This window comes from Lonchura striata, chromosome 8, assembly GCF_046129695.1.
Source record: "Lonchura striata isolate bLonStr1 chromosome 8, bLonStr1.mat, whole genome shotgun sequence".
NCBI classification, from domain to species: domain Eukaryota; kingdom Metazoa; phylum Chordata; class Aves; order Passeriformes; family Estrildidae; genus Lonchura; species Lonchura striata.
In genome coordinates this window covers 19,982,252-20,008,004 of record NC_134610.1, presented here as the reverse complement: position 1 = coordinate 20,008,004, position 25,753 = coordinate 19,982,252, and the positions used below count along the sequence as shown (strand labels likewise).

The 25,753-nt window shown below is 36.4% G+C and overlaps 1 protein-coding gene across 2 annotated transcripts in view; it reads right to left on the bottom strand.

The window, feature by feature from the left end:
- The window catches only part of MYO3B (myosin IIIB), a 171,710-nt gene that overhangs the window by 49,601 nt on the left and 96,356 nt on the right, over window positions 1-25,753 (bottom strand). The window contains exons 23-29 of one of the 2 annotated variants that reach the window (XM_031505414.2): window positions 25,700-25,720; window positions 24,587-24,664; window positions 22,578-22,783; window positions 13,769-13,880; window positions 12,499-12,661; window positions 11,732-11,812; window positions 2,959-3,079 (exon numbers count right to left, since the gene is read on the bottom strand). In XM_031505414.2, coding sequence (XP_031361274.2) covers window positions 2,959-3,079; window positions 11,732-11,812; window positions 12,499-12,661; window positions 13,769-13,880; window positions 22,578-22,783; window positions 24,587-24,664; window positions 25,700-25,720 — 782 coding nt within the window. The remainder of the gene's footprint in view (window positions 1-2,958; window positions 3,080-11,731; window positions 11,813-12,498; window positions 12,662-13,768; window positions 13,881-22,577; window positions 22,784-24,586; window positions 24,665-25,699; window positions 25,721-25,753) is intronic. The other variant, XM_077785039.1, reaches the window with a different exon arrangement.

Sequence of the window (25,753 nt, the reverse complement as noted above, 5' to 3'; positions counted from 1 at the left end):
CCGTGCTCTCCTTGTGAAAGAGGAAACCCCATCACATTCCTCCTTCCTCTGCTGTCTATTCAGCTCTGTACAGAATGGTAAATCTGCAATTCAGCTGTTGTAAAAATGGCTCAGAAAGGTTTCCACTTTCCTCATTTGAACCATGTTTTATTTGTCTTGATCATGTTTGACTTTAAAATAACTGCCCCTTTTAAGGCTTGATTGTGGTTCAGTTCCTTGATGCCACATAGGTCTGCAGCTTCCTCTCAGTGGCTGATGATATCAAAAAAAGGCTTGGCAAGTGTTTCATACATGCATGGTTTTTGGGGAATAATTAAAACTTTGTGTCAGCTTCCCAGGTGCACAATTATTCTCAGGATCCTGTTTCAGCAGGAGTCACAGACACTTCCACAGCTTTGTGGAACTGAATGGAAAAATATTTTTTCAATGAGACAAAGCCCTGCTAATATTTACATTATCTATTTTTACTCCAATCAGAGTATATTTGCCAACTCTCAATTAATCCTTAGTACCTGTGACATCAGCTTTGCATTTGATAACCAAGTCGAGCATATAAATGCATGAAACATTTTAACATGTAATGCTAAATGAACAAATGTGTGCATTTAATTAGAAAGCCATGTCATTTATCAGCTTCATTGTGCTTATGTCCTGCATTCACTGACTGAGGAGCATGAACTAGGTGTAGAGATTCAATTTCTTCTATGGAATTAATTTTTATTAAGTGCTCATTTCTTCTGAACACTTTGAAATTCATGACTTAGTAAAACTGAGTGCTTTATGTATAACACTATAACTCAGCTTTTACACAGATCTTTAAAAGAGCAGCAGGTTGCCATACATTTAACTGCAAAGTTATACTCCTCTGCATACAACAAGAAATGAAAAGTTCATTTCTCATTTTTCAGAACTACCAGTTAAGGGAAAAAATGAAAAGGAAATAAAAATAAACCAAATTAATATAAATTAAAGAAAATGAAGAGAAAATAGAACTTTATTTTCTTTATTTTTGTTTCACAGTACGTGAAGCCACACTGAGGCTGCCTTCTCTAGGATCAGATTACCACCTACTATGTTAGGCATCTGCACCTTTCTGTTTCCTACAAGCCTCCTGTATGACTGAACAGCCATGTGCTTAAAACAACAGCCCAGTTACAACTACATGAAAAAGTGACGCTTGATTTATGGCAACTAAGTTACTGGATTTAGTCCCAGGATTCTGAAACCACTGGAACCTGAGGCCATTGCTAAGAAATGCATGGGATTAGGCAAATATTGTGCAGTTTTTGTTTGGGATAAATTAAGAACTGCCAGCAGTAATGGCAGTTTCCCAACTCCAGGCAAAAGATGAATTTATTTATCTATCTGACTGTAAACTGCAACCAGGACTGGGTGCAAGACCTGAATTGCCAATGTATTTTACACAGACATCGTCAAGTCAGATATCTAAATGCATTTAGACACTGATTTCAATGTAAATTTGGTGGCTAAATGTCTTTAAAGGCATTTGTGCTACAACACAAGAGCCTAAATTCACCTCAACAGTAAACAAACCATAAAATCTCTGTGAGTCTCAAAAGATGTACAATTAAGCCAAGTTGTACCAAATCTAAATAAATTTGTTTGGTGAGTAACAAAGAGTTCCAGAGATATTTTAATGCAAAAAATAGAAGAGAACCATTCCTATACATGAAATAAGTGAATAAAAAAATTAAAGAGGCTCTGTGCCTCCAAACATGAAAGCCTATGAAAAAGCCTATTTACATTGTAAATAATTATAATTCTGGATGCCAAAGAAAACTGACAGTAGACATCTTATTAGCTCTTGCTTTCAACCATTAGTGCAGACTGGAGAACAAATGAACAGGTGATCATCAACAGTCCTAAAGAGATCACAAGACACACACACCTTAAAGATTTAAAGAAACAGAAGGTGCTGCCTGCACATGAAGGGAATCATAAATTAGAATCTCAATCCCCAGTGAGCAGTCAAACAACCCCAAAACAGAGCTACGATGGTAAAATGCAATGGCTTGTTCTTCACCCTGAAAATCATTACAAAAACTATTTATTTATTTATTTAGTCCTTGTCCAATGGTCTGAATCTTTTTCTTGCTGAAATAGAATACTTGATTCAAGGGAAAGATGGTGGAGCACCAATAACCTGCAAGAATGCAAGTGGTTACAGCTGAACAAAGTTCTAGGGCACATACCAGAATTAGTAAGGAAGTTACCAAAACTCACTGCTATGAGCATACATGGAAAAAGAAATAACTGTTAACTTCTCCAGAATGGCTTCAGTAGGAGCGATCTTGTAACTCTCAGTCACTGAAACTAATGAAAGGGATTAGTCCTGGAAATGCAGCCACCCATCCTAGAACAATGTTGGTGAGTCAAATATAACAGATCCCTTTTGCCTTTCATACCTAAGGAAGTGTCACAGGAAGACCTGTCTGGAGTGAATCCATTACTTAAAGTGGTAAAATACTCTTCTCTTCAAGAAAGAGAGCACCATCATGGTTTACAGCATTCCTAAGCTTTTTGTCAGTGACAGAAAGTGTCCATCTGCTCTTGACAGCTCTTTTCCCTGTCTCATTGCTGGTCTGCATGGAGGTTTTTAGGCACAAAAGGGTAACGTTCTACTCTTGAACATTTAATAACATGCACTGCAGTGAATGCTGAAATGCTGATCACCTGCAATCTAGAGTATTCTGGGTACTTAGAAAAAGTGCACAAAAAAAGGAGAGCAACCCATAGCAAATGAAACATTTCCATCAATTGGGAGATCACTGAGATGACTAAGCTGGAGAACTTGCTAACCTACAGTAGGTGGTCAGAATATGGCAGATTTTTCTAAAAACTGGCTGAATCATGATGACAAATCTGCTCCTTTCAGACCTTATTGTGTGAGGAAGTAATTTTGTTAAGAATAGATACCAAAAAAAGGATTCAACTTACCAGTCTTCTTCACAGCCAAAATCAGAAGTAGAGCAGCTGCTTGTAAGCTGATGATCTGCTACACACTCCATGCTGGTTTTCAATTTTGTGTAGTTTTTACGAACAATATATCCTCTAAAAGCTAAAAAACATAGTTTTGAATCAGAAATATTCTGGAGAAGCTGAAACTGGCTCTGCAGCACAGACCTGAATGTTCCGAGCTTTTACTGAATTAGTGTACAAGAACAGTTAGCACTCCACAAGAGTGACTCCAATGTTTGCAAAGTTACCAACACCTGGAAATTCTACGGGGCCTTACACTCTCACTGTTGACCACTTGGCACAGTGCAGGCAAGGAAAACAGGCCTCAAACAGAGAATGTGTCGAATTTAAAAATTAATTAAACTCAGAATGTATTAAAATAAAATCACACCCAAAACAACTTCTTTAATCACAACTTCCCTTTGAGGCAGTCATAATTTAACAGAATCAGAAGCTTTACTTTCTTTTATTGTGGGACAGTGGGGTACAGAGCCAGGGACAGATATATTCAGTTAGTCTTTTCCTATTTTTTAAATTAACTGTAACCATGATAAAACATTTAAAATACCTCTCATAAAATCAGGGGAAAATGTATAGACATTAGAATTTATACAATTTCTAAAAAAAACAAACAAAAAAAACCAACCAGAAAAAAATCATAGTGGAATGATATGGTAAATAAAATGAAAATTAATAACATTTTGAGACTATCTACATCCTTTATTTCCACAGATTGTCTCTTGGTTTGGGTACCTGAATACTATAACTATTTCTATATTTTTGTCTTGAATTTTTTACACCTGTGAGCAGTAACAAATCTCCAGCACAAACCACAGATAGCGATGCATACTGCACTTAGGACAAAGAACTAAAGAGGCTGCAATATACACTTGAACTCAAAAAAATTAAAATTTTCTTTTGTAGGGTTTATTTCAAGCATTATTTTAAGTACAAATACTGAAGGGGAGAAAGGACTGAATAATGAAAAAGTAAATACAGTACCAGTGCCATTGTTTCAGTATACAACAAGAAGTTGCTGAATAAGGCTGAGGGTTGTGAGAGAAAGGAGCTGTGTCCATCTTAGTCCAGCAGGACTGCAGTTCTAACAGTGAGATGGTAAGTAAAAGAATAGTGAACTGAGCTGAGGAAATACGATTTTTAAAAAAATATTTCCTGTCTAGGAAAAGCTTTTACACACACTAAATGCATGCAAACCAGAGTAATTCTGAAAATAAAATACCCAAAGGAGAAGAGCAGCCCTCCCATTGGGGTCCAGGATTACATATTACAGGCACAGATAGACACAGAAATAAGGTCTAAGGCAACCTCATGTAGGATCAGGATCAGCATTGTAGATCACTGAAGGAAATTGGGAGGCAGGACAAATACTGAACAAATTGAGGAACAGAGAAATTGATTAGAAGATTAACAAGGTTTTTCTGAATCTCACATTTCTGATTTTTATGAAAGCACTGAGGTTTCTGGGATAAGAAGCAACAAAAATTGCCTTTTAATGAGAGGTTATGAAAATAAACAGTCATTCACTTTACAGAAGGCATGACAGAAGTTTGGCCTGCTGAGGTGTTGAACCAAATACAGAGCTTAGGTATCCTGAGGCTTGAGGAATTTTCCACCCTTAATAATCAGACTAGGAAAGTCTGCCTATCTGATAGAGATGAGGCAAGCTCTCACTTGTCCCATATGAACAGGCTTCCAATCTTTAACTATCCCCTACTGACCAGACAAGAATCCTACTCTGCTATCAGCAGCAGAGACAGCTGGCCAGCAGGCACCTCTCTGCAGCTGAAACATGCTGCATGTCAATCAGTCAATGAACTACTATAAGGAAGCACTGAAATAAATGAACTGATAAGATAAATTTCAGTTTTATCTTTAGTAGTTTTTCAGTTTTTAATACTTCTTTGCATGTGTGTCTATAAAATCAACCCTGATATTTGCTGTGATTTTATATTTAAATATTGTTTTTCTTTTATCACAGACTCTTACTAATGTCAGGATAACCATTTGGGTCTTTGCCCCATCCACTGTAAAAATCTGCTATAGCTGACTTAAACATAGTTTTTGCCCTATCTTCTGTTTTCATAGGTATTTTAAAAATCAATTCCTCTTCAACATAACCTTCCCACAAGATGGTTTCTAACTTTCTTCCAATTACCTTGAATCTGAAAGGTAAATAGCTGTATTTTTCCTACTTTTGACTCCTGGAACAGCAGAAGTACAGGGTAAACAAACTTCTTTGAGTCTCATAAGCTTCATCAAGCACTAGTAGGACTGCATCTTTTCAATATTTATTAACAGGCTCTCTAATGTTTCAAAAGAAATACATATGCAGAGAATTCTACTGGGGGAGTCTAAGAGGCTGGGAAGCTGCTCCATCACAGCAATTTGCATTACTGACTGGTGCTGGTTTTGACACTAAGCACTTGGCTCAAAGAGTGTGAAATTAGCAGACTCATGTTGCTACTGCTCCATGAACAATCACTGCATCATTGAAGAAGAATGATTACCAGCTGTCACCTCATTTTCACCTTATTCAGTCTATATTCCAAACTTTCCAGCAACAGTAGCTTTAATCCTGATCTTTACATAGCCAAAGATTACAGGATCTGACAAGCAACATAGGAACTGAACTTAATTTTAACACTTCTATTAGTAACTTGGTGTTAAATGCTTTATGTGCCACAAATTAGGATATGAATTTTTACTTATTGTACTGATCATTTCTCACACAAAGAGAGTTTTCTGTCAGTTTCAGCACCTAGCAAACCAAGAATCTATTTACCTCAGGGAGTCTGAAATTTGATATCTTGCAGTTACAAACTTTTAAGGTCTTAAGGTCTAAATACCAAGGCAAAATTCACTACACACACACTATTGCATAATTCCAGATAGTGAAAGTCCAGGCATTTGCCTTCTGATTCCCATAGGAAATATATAATTACAGAGCAAATTGTGAAGCACAGTATAAAAAGATCAAAGCTAAACAATCACAGGTCTATGAGAGAACTATAAAGAAAGGAGATGAAGTAGTTTTAAAACAGTAGAAGGATTAATTCTAGTCATTGAAAAATCATGTGAAACAGACTTTTTCTACACAGACACATTTTTATTCTGTCATATCACCTAAAATAGCAAGTAACAGCAACTCAGAAGTGAAAGTTCATGCTTGCTAAAGAGAAGGTAGTTGATTTCCTAGGAACAGCACATCACTTTCTTAATTTGTCTAGCTAAAAGAGCATTCAGAAACTTAACTAACAGCATCTGAGAGAAATTAGAGCCCATGAATGTGATTATTCATTCCATGCCAAATTAATTTTAATGAGCAGTAGAAGGCATAGAGTCACATCTTTTATTGGGTGCCATGAATACTTCCCTCTTTCACCTCTCTAGATGGATATTGAGTGATGCATGTTTAATAGAAAAAAAACCTCCTAAGTTCTCCAGCAGAAGTATTATGAGAAGGAAGTTATGAATTCTCATGTAGAAGCAGTAACTATCAGCAACAAACACTGACTATTAGCAAGACTCACTAAGGCTGTCATCAGGTCTGGTGTCACTGATGCACATCAACACCTGGACATAGAATTCACAGAATCACAGAACGTGCTGAGTTGGAAGTGACCAACAAGGATCATCAAGTCCAACTCCTGGCCCTGCACAGGACCCTTCTCGAGAGTCACACCATGTGCCTGAGAGCATTGTCCAAACGCTTCTTGAACCGTGTCAGGCTTGGTGCTGTGACCACCATGCATCACAGTCTCTGATCTTGCGACTTGGTCAAATAAAAAAGTGAAGATGATTATGGCAGTATCAGCAAGGAAAATGAAGAGATTTTATTGTATATTGTCCCTTCTTGATTTTAGCATGAAATCCAGTAAGAATAGCCTCCATTTTTTCTCCTCAAAATCAGAAGAAACATTGAACATTGACATAGCTTAGCTCAGAGAGGGGGATGGAATATAAACCCCCATAGTTTAAAATTATAGGACCTTCTCAGTTTTCTAAAATGGCCTTTAATGGTTACTAGAGACATACTAAACATGAAGCATAACTGGATGCCATAAGCAAGTACAGGACACAAAGAGATGGAAGAGTAAAGTTAACCAAAGCTGTGCAGCCTGTACAAACTAGTGTTTACCATGACTGTGAAATTAAGATAATATGATAAATCAGTTCAGCTGCCATTAGGAGAAACATGTCTTCAGCGTTTTTTACACTGACAATGTAGTTAAAAGAAAGAAAACTACTGATTACAAAAAAGAAAAACAGATCTGCTATTTAGAGGTCATTTTCAAGAAAATTTTAAAACATTTTTAGATATATTTATGAAGTGCTTAGAAGTTTTTGGAACATTTTACTCATGTAATTCTTAGAGCTATACAATGGTATTAGCTGAGTGCATGTACACACACAGCAATACAAATAGATGAATAAATACAGGAATAAATATGCAAAAATATTTCCTTGTCTTCTACTGAAACTAACACTATATTTTTGCTGCTGAAAGTCCCACAGGCAATGTCTTTATTAAAATCTTACATTTATTATAAAGGTAAACCAGTAAATTGCAATTGTCTCTGTCCTTCTTTTTTATTAAAAAGGAATAAATTTTGTCAGAAGTACATGTTAGAGAGATGTAAGCAACACTGCAATATAAACAATCTGCAGAAGTTACAGAAGGAAAGCAGTTTACAAGGGGATACTTCCTTCTGAACATCCATCATTTCTTACTTAAGAAAAGGAGGCGAAATCTAGAGTTCTTGATAAAGAATTTTCTAATAGAGTATGACATATGGTGAGTGTGCGAGCACGTGTTGGAGGAGGAGATGGTGGCTCAGTGGATTAGTCATTTGCTCACCTCTGGAAGCATAGTTTAACTCAGTCTTGACCAGAGCTGCACAGTATATTCCAGATGGCTAAAGTGGACCTAATTAAAATGAATTCAGTGATGTCACCTCAGATCTAAATGAATTGCATACACCACTCATTTGGCATTTTGGCAATGTCAGTTCACAAATAAAATAACCAGACTAAAATCCTCCCTTAAGTCTTTGGGACAAGTCACACTGCATGGAAATACATGCTATCATAACTAGAAAACATACTTTCATAATTGTATTATCTGTTGCTTTAAATTCTAATTATTCTAAAATAAACATTTAATGAGACTTGCATGTGAGGTAAATCAATGAAGCAACATTTCAATCAGATGATTCAGTGGATATACACTGATTTAAACCAGCTGTGAATATGGCAAAATAATTTTAAAAAAATCTTTGATAATATATTTTTCCCTCTCATATAGATGTGAATTGAAACATTGCAAATTACAATTACAAAGAAATATTCAGAAATACAAAGTATTGTCAACTCAAACACTTAACACAAAATCATTCTTTACCATTTGTTTCTAAGTTAAAAAGTAGCATTTTCTAATCTTCAGTTTGAGAAAGTGTGACTGGAAGTATGAGGAAAGACCTTGTTATTCCTGTGTACCATTTTAGCCATTAGTCTATTAACATCTGTATATTCTGAGAACCTGAGATGCAAATATGCTGAAGTAGGGTAGCTTTTTCTTCCCCATTTAATTTAAATTCACTAATATTTTGTCTCCTAGTGAGGGTTTTCCCCATCTGAAAGAATGACTATTTTCTTGTAATATAATACACTTATTATAATAATTTTATCCTCATGTATATTGTGAGGTTTGTTTTTTTTCTAAGTTTGTTTTTTCTTCCAACATTTCTTCAATGGATAGTGAACTGCTGGGCCCACAGAGATCTCCAGACCACCAGCTCATGTATTTGAAAGGCATCTGTTTATTTTTAAAATGCAAATGCAGCCTACCTCAAAGACTGACTCGCAAAAAATGAACAATCTGAACAAGTCAAGAGGTTTCCAATCAGGAGCTGTGTTCCTCCTTTTTATCAGTCTATGATCACTTGCTGTCAAAACCACTTAAACAATATCCTGGAACCTGAATGAAGTCCCCCCACAATTAAAATGAGCAGGATAATCCTGCAAGAATTATTCAGGCAAATCATTTTTCACACAGTTTAAAGTAATGATAAGGTCATTTACAAAAGAAATCAGCGCCTTTGAAATGCTGACTTGTAGACAGAGGACTGCCTGGAGGAGGGCCATAGATAACAGTGAAGACTGGCCTCCTAACACTACCCTTGCAGTCTTTGGAACTGATTCTGATGAGGAGAAGGCCCAATAAGGTTAATACCCCTACTTTGATCTCTGTCAAAGCGTACCAGCAAGAATTAATTTACATTTCAGATGAAAAAGGTTGACAGCATGAAAAGGCATCTTGTTTCTGGTATGTGAATGTGCTGTAATAGATCGGGAATTCTGAAAGGAAGTTCTGAGGAAGCTAAAGGGATAAGCTGAGCGGCTGCTTTTATTGGGAAAGAGATGAAAGGAAAACAAATTTCAATATGCGCTGTTCTGTAGAAACATGTAAGCCAAATGCTTCCTAAATTCCAAGGCCTGCATGAGTGGGGCAGGGGGGAGGGAAAGGAGAGGGAAGTACATATAGTTTAATTATATGGTTTTGCTAATGTGGATGACGAATGCAAACAATTTATCTCAGTGCCTGAAATGGCTCTTAAAAAAAAACTGCAAAGGTGACTGTACTCCATTTTACTAGAAAGCTGCCTTGAACTACACCCACACTGTAAGATGTGCAGAGAAGGGAGAGATTTCGAGTACCTTTTGTCTCCATGTCACTAGGCACTTGGACTGTGTAATGTTATGTAAACAATGCAAAAACTGTCAGTGTATTTTAAAACCTGGAAGATGGCCATGATTAGCAAGCATAAGCTTTGATTTGAAACACAGAATAATTAGCATATTGAGAAGAGAAGACACAAGAAATAATTTCAAATAAGAAGTCCTAAATATAGGTTTCCAAAGGCAGACATAAAAGTGTTGAGGATTATTATTATTATTATTGTTGTTGTTGTTGTTGCTACTGCTATTATTATTCCCATTCTACTAGAGTACCAAAGACAGGAGGAGAAGCCAGCCTAATTATACACAAAGGTTCACTGTCACTCTTAACCCTGTAGTCCTTAATGTTTATTCACCGAGGCTGATCACTGAAACAGTCAAGTGCCAGGTTACAAAAAAAACCACTGTGTGTGTTGAAGAGAAGAGTACTAACAACATTTCTCCAGTATTAGGTCCAGAGGGTTCAACTGTCCCAGTTCACTCCCACTGCCTTTGCTCTGCCATGTTTCACACAGTATTTAAAAGATGGCAGGAAGCAACAGAGCTCTGAATCTCTCCCATGTGTGCTAACAGCAGACCACCTCAGTATCTTCCTCTAAAGAGGTAGAAAACTGTCTGATAAAACTTAAGGCAGAATGTCCCCTGCAATCTCCAAGTAATAATGGTACACACAAGCTTCCTATTGTACCTGAGGTAACTCTCATCTTAAGGAGCTGGTAATAGTGAGATAGTCATGGGTTAACAATTTCACTTTCCTTTCTTCAACAAAAGACCGCTGTAATCAAAGTCCAGGTATGTATATACTTGCAAAGGTAGCCAATACTCCAGGAAATAGTGGCGGGGGTTGGGGGGATACTTTAAGATCTACTCTCTGTGCTATCATGAAAACACTGAAAATGACAACATAAAGGAGAGGAAGAATGAGAGAGAGGAGTACTTGTGCAAGCCTTCAGTGCTTTTTGCTAACAGGAAAAAATTTCTTCCATTTAATAGAATATACTGCATTTAACCCTAGAGCTTCATGATTTTACATAACAGTACATAAGCAAAGCTACAAATTATTGTTTGATCCTAATGATATTATTTTCCTTTTGGTAACTAGAATGGTATTCTGTTTTCTCCTGAAAGTCTCAGCAACACTTAATTTCAGAGTAGCAAACTAGACTACACCAAAATGAATTAATTTACTGGAAATGGTTTAAGAACAAGTAAAAGAATATTACAACAAATATTCTTCATATTGATTTCAGACTGTAAGATACAGAACAAGAGGTGATAAAGCTTAAGGAATTGTAACACAGGAAACTGGTAGAAGTGGTATCTTGGTTTATCTGTAAACACATTAGCTACAGTTGTTTTTTATCAGTCACAATCTTTGAACCTGCAGTTGGACATGGAAGGTGTACTGCACTGCATCATATGGAGGCTGCTTCATATTGGCAGCATCTGAAAACACCATTGAGTTCACAGCATACACAACGCTGCTTCTTAGATTTCTGTGCCATATGGTACTCTGCTCTTTACTAGAGACCTACACAGCCCTATGGGCCTGTTCCTCCAATAATCTCTTTAAAGTTTATTCAAATTCATATTGATATGGCTGCAAAGGAGTCTGGCAGATTGTCAAAAGATTGGTCAAAGCTGGCAAACCCAGCAAGCAGTCAAAACAAAAACATGGCAATCTGCCAAGATCAGTGGTCCAAACAAAGACAGAGAAATGCACGTCTAGTGTCTTCTATCCACACTTTTAGCCAAGAACTAACCTAACAGCTTTTAATTATTATATTTTGCTTCCAGATAAATCCTTATAAAAGGTCCAAAGTCCATGATACCTGTCACTGACATCATTTGACACTGAAGCAAAAATAATCAGAAGTAATATTTTTGACAGCTTTTATTTGGACTTCACTTTATTTTTGGCTATAGACACTGATACATGCAAAATCACCCACAGAAAAATAGGTGTTAGCAATTGAAATACTGTTTTAATTACCTGCCTGAATATGTATAGCAGCATCAGTTCTTCTGTTCCTTATTTCCTTGTACTTCCTGCGAGCTTCATATCCTCTCCAGGCTAAAAATAAAAAAACATGTGCTGGAAATTACATTTATTTAAGGAATTGCTACAGAGTCTACAGGGTCAGAGATGTGCTGCAACTTTCATTTCTCCTGCCATAACTACTTCAGCCCCCACCCCCAATAGCTCTTCCCCACCCACTCACATGTTGAACTCTGCGTTCATGACTGCAGTATTCACATCCTCACAACTTCAAACACCACTTCACTCATTCAAATTTTAATTGCATGTGCTCACTGATATCCTAGCCCCCAAAAAAGGGTGTGTCATCATTCCTGCTCACACAGTTCCCCAAATCACTACAAGGAAACCTGCTAAATTACTGATGATCAGCCTCTCAGGCCCATTTTTTGTTGTATGTCTTCAATTCTGGTACACAGGCAGGAACATGTGCTACTGCATTTCAATTATGCGCTGCATATTATTATAGACATACCTAACAATATTTTTATTTTGTGCACAGGCATCACATTCAAAAGATTAAAATATTTAAATAAAGACATTCCTAAATGTTGACACTTTAGAAGTAAATCAGTAATATCTTCATCAATGAGCTGACGAGAAAACACATCCAGTCATTTAGATTTCATAGTAAACCATAATTAATAAATTAACAATGTACATGCAACTTAACTGATTGAAATACAAAGACACTTAGTAAAACAGGGAATATGATAGTTTACCTGACTGTATTGTAATAGCACTATTTTCTCTTTTATCTTTTACTTTCTTGTACCTCCTTGCTCCGAGCCATCCCTTGATATAGGCTTGCATGACCACCACCCTCCCTATAACTTCTCGCAGGAACAAATTTAACTGCTCTATATGGTAATACTTAAGGAATACCTGTAGTGGAACAACAACAAATCAAAACAACAAAAAAAAATCACTATTACAATCAGTATTATAACCTGTTCCATTTTGCCTTCTCATTAGTCCTCCAGCAGGCCTATTGAAGGGTGTAAATTGCTGAGAAAACTAGAAAAAATACTGATTGTACATAGCATCGCAATCTTTTGAATCAATTATTTGCTCTTGTGTACTTGTGGAACTTCTTTATTCCACTGATAATAACCACCCCACTGCTAACCATAAGATTAACTTAGTTGCTTAGAGCATGGTGCTAGTAACACCAAGGTTGGGGTTCAATCCTTGTATGGGCCATTCACTTAGGAGCTGAACTTGATGATCCTTGTGGTCCCTTCCAACTCAGAATATTCTGTGATCCTGTGAAAAGAAATCCCATATTTATCCCCTTTAAAAAGTAGATTGGACAGTAATATTTTTACAGATATGAACAATTTTGAAAAAATGACCTTTCTTGTCAGTGGAAACACAAATCTTGGGTTGAATTTGGTTTTAGACATAGTATTGTCTAAAAGCATTCTCCCTAAGGAGGCAAGTCCTATGGGTGCTTACATACATTTTATCTGGATCTTGGGCAAGAAAATTCTCACAGTTTTTCCTTTGTTTAATGTAAAACAACTCAAAGTGCTGTATAACATCCTTTTAAAAGAAGCCATTCACTCCATTTTAAACCATCAACAAAGGATTTTGACAGAGCCAGGAGGAGCTTACCTGAAACTCCATGAATGGATAATGGTACCAGCCAGGCTCATATGATGGGTCAAATTGTGACATTCAAATTGCAACAGCTGTGTCATTATTAAGAAAAATGGGAAACTTCAGGAAGTCATTACAACAGCAGGCACTGACAGAGGTACTGTTTGTATCAAGGCAGCCATGTGCTGAATGCACTTTGGGGAGGTACCCAATGTACCCCTCCTCTTGCAGCGCTAACTAAGCTGGCTTGGAAGGGCACTTCCATAACCTGGGAAGCTAAGTGGAGCAAATTATTTCCTTTTTTGTTCATTCATGCAGTACTTTCTGAACCACTATTAGACGTGATTTATAAAAGTATACTATCCGTGAGAAAATGTTAGCACCCTATACCTTGGTTTTCCCAAGAATCCAGTTGTCAAGTTTAGATTTCTCCAAAATGGCAAGACAGTTTTCTCTGCTACCAAGGGGAGTCTCATGTGCCTTGAATGCAAGGTAGTAATACCTGCAAAATAGTAAAGAAATAATTGAATTGACAACCAATATATACTTCCACTGTTTTTTGCTAGCTCCAAACTTTATCTGTAGAATTAATAGGCCAAATTCTTCATTATACTCATACATACTTCATGACAACTGTGTCTTCACAAATCATGACATAGCTGTCATAAATAGATATTTGAACATATAAATTATCAGGATAAACAATTAATTGGAATTATTATGATCAATTTTATGAGTCTGGAGCAGATCCATACTAAACAATATTGTCTTTTCTTTTTTTTCCTATGTTCCTTTGCAAAGAGTAGCTCCTAACAGTTATGCTAAATAACATATAGCTAATGAAAAAGGGATACAAACATGTTTGAAATTATTTAAGAACCAGTCCCTTCCTACCTATAAGCCATTTTGCATTTAGGAAGACTGGTTTTATAATATTTAAGTAAACCTACTAGCAGACAATTACGTTAACTAACAGCTAGAACATGTGCCAGTTAGTTTACAAATTTAAGGTTATTTTAGCACAAGTACACTTGTGCCACCTCAGCTCTCACTTATTAGCTGCCATGTGTTGTCTTGGTATTAAGTTATATTTCTAAAGGCGCTACTCTATTTACATTAGGATTGAGAGGAACTAGCAGGTTGAGCAAACCATTCTACTAATTATTAGCATGGGGAAGAGCCACCAGATGTTCTTTAAAACATGAACCGAAGAATGTGATCAGTGAATCTCAAAGACAGATTCCTCTGTAGCCACACAGAGTCAAGAAAATATCCCACCTTATACTGAAGAAAATATGGAGAAGCAATTAGAAAATTGAGAATTTTGCAACACTTTCTTTTAATTTTTTTAAGTCAGAAGAGTATGCTTTTCAATTATTAGTTCCAGTTAATCTCTATATATTAGCTCCAGTTGTCACAAGAAAGAAAAAACCCACTAAAACAGTCAGTTAAGATCAAACAGGAACAAAATGACATCTGAAGTGAGAAGTACTGGAATATGTTCTGGACCAGACACATAGATATTCACCAACTGGAGACACTGCTAACCTAACTCTGCATATTGATAGCAGATTATGCATTAGTGAGTTCCTTTTAATGTAGTGACTTTCTCAACAACATGACATTGCAAATTCTTTAGCCAAGTCTTTCAAAATATCAACCCATGACTATTAGTAGGTTTGGAGAGATATGGTGTATTCAAAAGAAGAAAGTACATTTCCTCCACCTTATTACTGAAGTTAATGATGCCAATTTTTACAAAACAAAAAAAGTTAATGATGCCAGTACTGAGTTGCACTAATAAAACTCAGATTTAAAATATATGTATCACAAATATTTTTTGATGTCACACAATTTCAACAGATAGCTGACAAATAGATGGGGGCAGTTATATTCATACTAAATTGCTGTTTGCTTCAAAAGCCAGTTCAGATAGCCTTGTGAGTTACACATGAGAGGGAGGGAGGGAGGGAAGGAAGGCAGGCAGGAAGGAAGGAAGGAAGGAAGGCAGGAAGGGAGGGACACTGGTTGTTCATGTATCTTTTAAGAAATGTTATTGATGGGAATTGTAAAACCATGGAATAATTTTTAGATAGCACTGATGCAATAAAATATTCAAGGGAAATCTCATAATTCTCATCTTACCATTGGCATTCCATTTACTGAAAAGTTGACTTATTTGTGACAAATATCTGAATAACAAGTATTTTGAACTGTGTTATTTACCTGCCTGACCACAACATTTTGTTAATGACAAATTTCATTATCTGTCAAAGATAGTACCCTCTCCAATTGCTCTTTCATGATCTAGAATGTAGTTCTTTTGGTGCTCCAAAAAAACCCATAAATAAAACAATGATTATTGTTCTTATCAAATCCTATTTTAAAAAATGTTTTTATAAATTTAAACATATCTATAGTCTAAGAAAACAAGCTATTCAGAATGACAAGAACTTTACAAATCATGGGAGTAACTATGTGGGAATAACTACAGTTTCTGTATGTAAACATATTGTCACCCAATATTTATTAAAAACTTTCTCTAAATGTGATTTTCCAAACATTTTGATTGATCTAACTACGGCACAGAAGACACCTTATACCTGGTTAAATATATTTACTGTGGCTTTCCAGTTATGTCACAGAATCACTGAATTGTGAGTTGGAAGACACCCACAAGGATGATGAAGTCCAACTCTTGGCCTTGCACAGAACATCCACAAGAATCACACCATGTGCCCCAAAGCATTGGTAAATGCTTCTTGTATTGTCTGGATTGGTGCTGTGACCATTTCCAGAGGGAGCCTATTCCAGTGTCCAGCCACCCTCTGGTGAAGAAACTTTTCCTGATACCTAACCTAAGCCTCCCCTGGCACAACTTCAGGCCATTCCCCCATGAAAAGTAAGGTAGAAATGACTGTACTCATCAGAAACAAAGACTACCAATATGAGACTGGCTATTTATTTTAAAATATTTCTCCTCCAGAACTCCTTTTGTAGTGTGCATTCTGCACCATATAAGGTCTCTAAATCTGTGTTCCAAAGCTCAAATCCATGTGTTTTGTGAGTGCTTTTAAGTAAACACTTTGGTTTAGTACCTGTTTTCATGACTGAATCACATAACTACAGACATCCAAGTAGTTTGACATGATGTGCTCTGGATAATTGTATGGCAGAAGAGCATGTGCCACACAGGGTCATCTGTTTGTTTTATCTAATTAAAAATCTTTGTACAGCAATGGGCCCTATGGAAAATTTTGGAGGAAGGTAAAATGTTTCACCTTTATGTATCTGGCAAAAACATGCAAATATTGTATATAGTGAAATGGCAGAGAATACACCTGAAAAAAAGCTTTGGGATATATACAACTGTTCTTTTTGATTTACTGGTCTAATTTCATCTCTGTCATACTTACATAAATCTACTGGGCAGAGATCACAGAGTGACCTCTACTTGCAACTATCACCAAGCAACCAGAAACTTATTTTCTGAAAAGTAGGGCTAGAAATCAACTTTGCTTTCAGATGAGATGAAAATTTCACAACTCTACCTTTTAATTTCCATATTTGCACTCGTTATTTCAGCACAAAATATAGTAGCCAGGAATATTTCAGTGTTTTACATTAAACCAATACTTTTACTGTAATTTTAAAATATGTATTTTATGATTCTTCATGTGCTATTTCATAAACATACACATATTTGTGTAAAAATATATCCTTTTCCTGGGTTATACATTCTGCTTGAAAATTTCCTACACCTGGCACACACTCATCTACATGTTTCCTAAAAGTACTTGACTAATCGCAATTTCAGTAGCAGTCAGACTAAGTAAGAGGGAAGTAACTTCCCCTCAGAAGAACTGATTTCTCAAACCTGATGAAACTCTGGAATTCTGCATTTCTTAACTAATAGTTTTTACTATGCAACACATACTATTCTTCATGGATGAGAATACTATTTCAGAAAAAACTAACATTAAAATGTAATTAACTGTACTTGCTAGTCATTAGAAATAAACCAACATTTTTTAAAATTTGAATTTAACCTCAGAATGTAAAGTAAGGTAAAATGCTAAAGATACCCAAGTATGCTAAGATATGGAAAATTTCAGAAAGATGCTATGCATTAACTATCTGATTAGGGACCAGGCATTTTAGTGTTGGTGGTTTAAGATTAAATAAACTGACTGTAAATAAATGGTTCCATTTCCCACCCCTCCCTAAAGTCTAAACTGTGGAACTGTTCCATAAAATGCATTTAAACAGCACCATTAACTACTATACCAGTGTCTCTTATTGAAGTTCCCTTCACATTCCAGACTTAAAGGCAGCATCAATTCTACATAATTAACTCAAAACAGTAATGACTAACCTTTTTTCTTAAAACAAGTCTTGCTACTAAAATGTAATGGCCTGAGGTGGATAATGGATAATTATATGTGAAAAGCATGAGGTGCAAAACCCCTTTCTAGTCAGATCACAAGCAACAGCAGAAAGATTTTCAACATCACAAGATTATTTGTTCCATCTCAGCTCTGGAACTGGAAATTTAAAAAAAAATTAGATTTTATTTTTTTTAGAACTACAAGATCTGCAAAATTACTTCCAATTTTTTTTTTTTTACTTGTATTGGTTGTATTTCATCTCTTTCTGAAACTTTCAAATCTGAATTCACAAAAATAATTACATTTGACTCCATATTAAGAGTATAAATAAAAACCATAAATAAAAACAATACAACATCTAAGATACTACTGAAATTTAGTAACAGATATCTAGCACTTATGCTGTAAATCACCTGAGAAATACAGAATCATAGAAATACTCTAAGAAAAGTATAATTTGGTGCAATGTGGATATACTATTCATAAGCAGCCAGCAGACTTTCTGCTCCTAATGTTTTCATATAATCTCCATCCTGCAACCACTTACCAGTGTTTTGTGAATGGGAAACATCTAGAAAGTATATATGGAAGTTACAGTAGTTCACCATATTTAAAGTGTATGGGAACATTCTATAGATCTGGTGAAATCTTAAAGCCACTGAAACAAATAAACATTTCCATAGATAATAGTAAAATCAAGATACCAGGCAAAGTTAAAATTTTGTTTACAGACACCACTTATGAATTTTGATATAATGCAGGTTTACTGTTAAAAGTAGGCTTGTATTAAAAATGCATCATTTTAAAAGAAAACACTTTTTCTCTGCAGCAAGTCTATTGACTTCTAATTTGATTCAGTGCTTCCCTGATTTTGCATAATAAGCAAGTGTATCAAATTTTTGGTGTTAGAAGAAAGCACTTACTGAGGTTATATGCTTTACAGGATTTGTAATGTTTGACCAGTTTTAATTCCTAGCTCTACTCCATGCAAAATGTGACTTATTAAGGCCAATGAGACTTTATGTGGTCATGAGAAATGTAACACTGGTGGTTTAGAAACTATGTATACCATGTGTACTAACAGTGACCTTATACAAATTTGTCCTGAGAGATTGAAAAAGCAGAACCATCCTCACTGGGATCACTGTTGCAGTAATAGCACTGGTATTGCCATGATTGAACGAGCAGAGTAACATCATCTGACTACTGTGGAATAGGTAATGCTTATAGTAAAAGTTTACCCTGCATCTTAATGCAGTACAAAAACTTTAATGTCTAACGTAAACAGGCAGGAAAGAAAAAAGACAATCCTTACATGAAACTTGTGCAAGTTCTCAACACATTCCTATGAGCTGACGAAGCAATACAAGCATGACAGCATTTAGCACCACTGGCTACCGAGTCCCTTATCTTTCAACCCACTGCACAGAATATGCAATATAAAAGGAGGATCCAGCTGGAGAATATGTGATGAGGACATACCTGCACACCAGATCATGACATGTGAAGCTCCAGGGGCACTCAGCAAGGAGTGTTCCTTCCAGTGGGACCTTAAGTGCAGGCCCCCATGAGAAAGCACAACTCCCTTAAACTGCTACGCAGTGCACGGTCATCACATGACCCCACATTTCAGGCACACCTGGTTGACTGATCAACTTAATAACCTGTACCTAAAATCTGAGATTCCAGCCTGCAAGATGGGCCATGTTGCTTCACAGCAAATGTAAGACAGATGCATGATGTCATGGGGTGCAAGACAGGGCCAAGGGAGACAAAGTGTCTAAGACTTGACAGGAATACAGTGTTTACAGGGACTGCAGATTACATTTTTCCAACTTTAAGTAAAAGAATATGTATATTTATATACATAAAACAGATGGTAATATACTTGGCTGAAGAAACGTTGTGTGAATGAGTTACAATTAAGCCCTCTTCTCACCATCTGTTTTTTAACCCAATAAATTACATCCAGGATTGCAAATAATCTGCTCTACATGAAAACAGAAGACAGTAAAGAGTAACATTAGTGGAGCTTTATCTTTTGTTTACCTCCCTGATAAACTCTGAATGGGTCTGTTCCCTGCCTTTGATTGTTTTGTCCGCATATTTCCTGCTAAGAGTTTACAAAACAGCATTATTCAACAGGCAGATAAGAAGCACACCTATTTGTTTAATAACATCAAGGGAGAAAAAATGCTGGCTCATCCATTTTGTTGTTCAGTTGCTCAAAAGGATCAAAATACCAATTAACTTGCTGGCTTAAAAAAATCTTTGATATCCTTATATTTACTGACATTTTGAAACTCTTCTTCATACTTGCCTAATGTCTTTTTGATTATGAACAAAGAAGTGACAATCTGTTTAGCATTTGACCTGTTTTCTCAAACATTTTTATGTATTCAACTACTTAGTTCCTAAAAACACTTGACTAGTCATAGATGTATGTTGAGGAAAAATGTTTCTTGTTCCACTGATAACTTTATAAAGTATCATTTGATTTTATTTGCATGAGCAAAAGAGAATAGAATTTCTTTTAAAATAAAGTATGAGCTGAACAAAGGAGCAGGAACATCTCCTCTCCTGCCCTTGCTTATATTCTGAATTCAGAAGTCTTTTTTGCTGTTGTGGAAATTGCTAAATCCACTCCCCTCTCCTTCCCTTTCTGTGTTGACTTTCTTTCCTTAACAAATTACATCAAGTTGGACTAAAAACTTGGGGAGTAATTGACAAGATGTTAACCACAACTTGCTCTTATCTGCAGAAATGGAAAGCTACAGTCAATGCTGGTTTTATTACCTTTCATTTTCAAGGTTGTTCACAAATTCAGTGCATTTTTGAATGAAAAGGATCTCCTGATAAGAAAAGGCTTAATTTCCTCTCAATTTACACTAATTCCTCTGGAGTTAATCTTAGTTCACTTACATGTAAATTGAATAAAAGTTGAGGTTAATAATTCTGCTTTCAGCCGCTTCAGGATGCTGCAAAGATACATTAATGATTACAAAAATTAATCTGTTCAATGTGCTCTAGAATGGTGTGACCTTACTAAAATTAGTAAGGTCACAAAAGACCAAGTGACATCAGCTGCTCCACATATGGCTCCCCTTCAAGGCCCTTCACCATCTTTGTTGTACTTGGATGCTTCTTTATAGTTTTAATGCTTCTGTATGGTTTTATTGTGGTGGCCAAAACTGCATGTAATATCCAAGGTGAGGCTGTTCCAGAGTGGAACAGAGCAGAGGGGACAATCCCTCCCTTGCCTGCCTGGCCATGCTGTGCCTGTGCCCCCAGGACATGCTTGGCCCTCCTGGCTGCCAGGACACTGCTGACTCACGTCCAACTCACCAATGACCAGGTGACCAGGACCCCCAGGTCCCTCTCTGTGGCACTGCTCTCCAGCACCTCATTCCCCAGTCTGTCTATACATCCAGGGCTGCCCAATCCCAGGTGCAGAACATGGCACTTTCCCTTGCTGAACTTTATATGGTTGGTGTTGTCCAGCCCTCTAATTTGTTGAGGTCTCTCTGCAGTCCCTTCCTGACTTCAAGGAGTCAACAGCTCCTCCCAGTTTTGTATCATCTGTGAACTTGCTTAGCATCACTTCCAGCCTGCATCCAAGCCATTTATGAGGACACTGAGGAGCACATGGCTGAGGATGGAATCCTATGGGACCCCATGAGTGACTGGACACGAGTCTGATGTCACCCCATTCACTACAACCCTTTTGTGCCCAAACTGTGAGTCAGGTGCTCCCCCATTACAATAATTTATCCAGCTATGTGCTGGGCATTTTGTCCTGAAGAATCTTGTGAGAGACAGCATCAACAGCTTTACTGAAATCCAAGAAGATGACATCAACTGGCTTCCCTGGGTCAGCTAGGTGGGTTACTTTGCCATAAAAGGAAATCAGGTTTGATAAGCAAGACTTTTCTCTCATGAAGCTGAGCTAGCTATGACCAGTGACTGCCTTGTCTTTCAGGTGTTTTTCAATACCTCCCAGAATAATTTTCTCCCTGACTTTATCAGGCACTGAAGTAAGACTAATGACTTGCTTTCAGTAGATTCATTAATTCCATATTGTCTGGATAAGCAACCTCCACTTAAAAAAATATCATACCATGGTTGATCAAGCCATTCACTACTTGTTCCTACTGTTGCCTAAATGGTTAATGGTAGTGCTTCTGCTCATTGTTGAATTGCCAGCCCTACACACTGAAAACCAGTAAATACTATATAAACACACATTCAAAATGTAGAGGAAACCATAATTATCATGAAGCTATATTGCCATCATAAAGATAATAGCATTTCCTGAATAAAATTTATAACTTTTTGAGATTGAGAATATGTATTAAAGCCAGTAAGAGCAGCCATGAGAAGGGTTAGGGTGAGCAGAGATCTGATTATAAGTCACGATATCTCTAAGATAAATTACTCTGCAAAGCTAAATCGGAAACTTTTATATCTGTTCATTCTTAAACGTGCACATTCTTCATATGATGGCTGAAGGTTACTAACCTTCCAAAATCCTTGAATTATCAGAGCAGGATGCATAATTTCCACTTGTTGCCTCTACAGAGAGAACCATGGGGATAGGCTTGCTGTGTTGCAATGTTCACTGTGGGTTTCACGCTGTTTCCCGTTAGAGATCAGATATCTCTTGAAGTCTTTATTTCTCAAAGTCCCTGTCCTCATTAGATATTCAGACCACACATCTACGAACAACATTTGTACAACTTTCTGTACTTAAACATAGAATATACCTTACTGAATAGAATATTAGAAAAACAGCCCTATTATACAAGTCTTACCTTTTTACAAACTCCTCAAAGAGGATGCGATGAGAATATCCTTTTTGACGTATTTTGACAGTCTCCAGAATTCCAGTGTATCGTAGCTGCAGCAGAACTCTCTCATGAGAAAACATCAGTGCTTCTCGATCATCGTTAGGTTTAATGCAGCGGATGAAGTGAGGCTGTCCAACAACCATTTTGGATAAAAGATCCATGAGGGAATACTAGAGAGGAAAATAAAGAAGATACACATACTTGACTAAAAACTGCAATGGAATGACATAAGCAGGAGATTAATATTTGTAAATAGTTTGTAATGCTTGATTATATATATATATGTAATGTTAATCTCCATTGCCTTTTTATTAACTTTTAAGATTTCAGCTGAACATGGAACCTATTAAAAATTTTTAGTTGTAAAAAAAATTGAAATATTCTGAATCTGATTTCTTCCTTCTTACACCTTTCTCTTCTCCTTATATGACATTTCCATCGTTGAAGAATGTTCATTAAAAAAAGAAAGTTGAACACTGTCCTAACTATAATTCTACTGTAGACACATTTGATTGACCAACAGAAATGCAAGCTTTACCATGAAACAATCACTGAAATTCACAACAAATGAATTTTTGAACCCAGGAAAGGGTTGCAAGAAGTCATGCATTCAGTGCTCCGTCTACAGAGAAAACTAGATGTATCTTTAACATTTCAGACACATCTCTTTTACATTATTTTTTCAGAATCACTGAGAATATAAAGTGCACAGTCTCCCTAGAAACCTATTCAACTGTTATATTATCATGAGTACTCATAAAGTTCTTAGCATCTAACATAAATCTTGCCACTGAAATGTAGGTCCATTGCTTCTTTTCCTATCCACCCTAGATACACAAAGCAATTCACTCCGTTTCATTTTAAACTAAAATATGTTTGATCAGAGCATATATATTTTTTTCCATTGACTCCTCTGAATACTGATACTCCTGCTGTATACTCACCTCATTAAGGTGTTGTACAACAGGTATGTGTTGTCAACTATGTTCAATCTCATATAACCGTACATGTCTCAAAATCACATACAATTCCAAGCTGATTGTTGTCGCCCTGCTGCAGGTTGCACGTGTATTACAGTCTACTTTCACACTCACTTCCCCATTATACTTTTTCTTTTTACAGTTCCTATAGAGCTGGAATTTGTGTGGTTCTGTGCAAGAGCACTCTAAGTGCACACCTGTATGACAAGTTGGAATGTCAGTGTCCTTGCACTCCCCACACTGGGGCAACATCTCAGTATACAACAGCTTCCTCTATTCCCTTCCTTACACTATTCTACAAAACTAATTAATCAGGTATTCCTACGCAGCTTGAAGCTTTGACTCACATTGGTTTGCACAACTCTGTGAACGTCCCTATTCTGCATGGCACAAATTCAGCCCAAGAGCCAACTGCTGAAAACTTTTCCATTTTGCAATAATTGCAAGAAAAAAACAGTAACCAAGAGTCTTGGACTTGCACTTTCTTGACTCCTAAGCTTCCAGTTCCAATATTTTAGATCAAAATGTGCATTACCTCAGACAGAATTACTGCTGATAAAATGGCAACCTGTATGATTTACAACAGCACTTCCAAAAGATGTATTGTTTTTTACTTATTAGCATAAATGAAAAATCTTAATCTTTAAAGGTACGTATGCCTCAGCTTGTGCAAAAATATGAAGACTTTAGTGATAGCATCTATTTGCACAAAATTGGTGTTCTCTTTATAATGAGACCTGCTCTAGACCTCTAGAATTCTAGACAGAAAATAGTCTAAGCTCTAGATTCTGTTATCAATGTACTCAGTGAAATAACAAAAATACAAGTATGACAAAACAAAGAAAAAAGAAAAAAAAATTATGAATCAACAGAGGCTTTGTAACAGAATAAAAAAGTTCTCTGATATTGCTCTTTGATCTTACTAATCCACAAATATTTTACATATATCTATCAGTCTTATCAAAATGCTTGTTTTCATTTTAATTTTTGTACCCTAAAATAGGAAGCCATAGTTTGCCGCTTCATGTTAGTTGTTTCCTCAGGATGCCGCATAACCTCCATTGTGTCAACCTGGAAGACAAAACTCTGATGGTTAGGACTGTTTCAGAAACACTGCAGACCCACCCCACCTTGCCTACGAAAGCTGGGTTCAGTTTTTGTTATAGTCATTCCTTCAGGTGTGAGTACTTCAGAATACTTTATCAGAGATCGCAAGGCCAGCTTCTAACAGATGCAGGACACACACTGATTTTGGAGAGGTCTCTAAGCATTTTGAATTTTTTTTCATTGTGTAAGAGCATTATAAATTTATGATAGTATAGTACTCAGCCAGTGAAACAGCTGTCAAGTTGCAATACTTTAGGAACTGATTTCTAAAAAGTATTCCTTTTATTGCCACAACAATGAACTCCAACAGGACTTGTATCTGTAAGAAGAGTTATCATATTTGTAATAGCCAGGAAGTAAATTGAACTGTGTCATTTTGCTCATGTATGGATATATACTGTAGGATAATGAGTGGTAAACAAAGGGTAGTCTCAGAATATGTAAGTCTGTTCCCTTCTCCTACTATGGTTACTATTAATTACTTTATATTGCCATTTTGATGCCAAGAATCTCAGCAATCTTATCCTGCTGAACTGCCACAGCATACCACTTTTTCAGCATTGCAGAAGGGTTATTTTTAGAGGATATACATGGACAATGAACATACTGCTCCTTATAGATTTTAGTTATATTGTTAGTACAGATGTTCTTATAAAAATGAAACCAGAATTTCTGAATGAGTCTAACTGTGGTTATCCATGACAAGCAGATTGTGTTGCTATATTACAGGTCAACAAAATTAAAGAAAATTAACCAGCATCCTGTTTGCATGGAGCATTAACAGCATTTTAGCATTCACTTACTTTGTGGCAGTTTACCATCTGCTCTGACCAGGTGGCATTTGTATAAACCAGATAATGCTGTTGTCAGCACCTGTGCTACACTTCCCAGACTTTGCTCCATACAATCATTTCTAACACTGACTTAAGAATACTCTTCTAGACACTAAAATAATTGCTGAAAGATTACAGTTCTCAATAAAGTAACTGAGACTCTTACCTTCAGGAGGTATTTAGGAGACTGCATGCAAAATAGAAAGGAAATGAAGCGCTA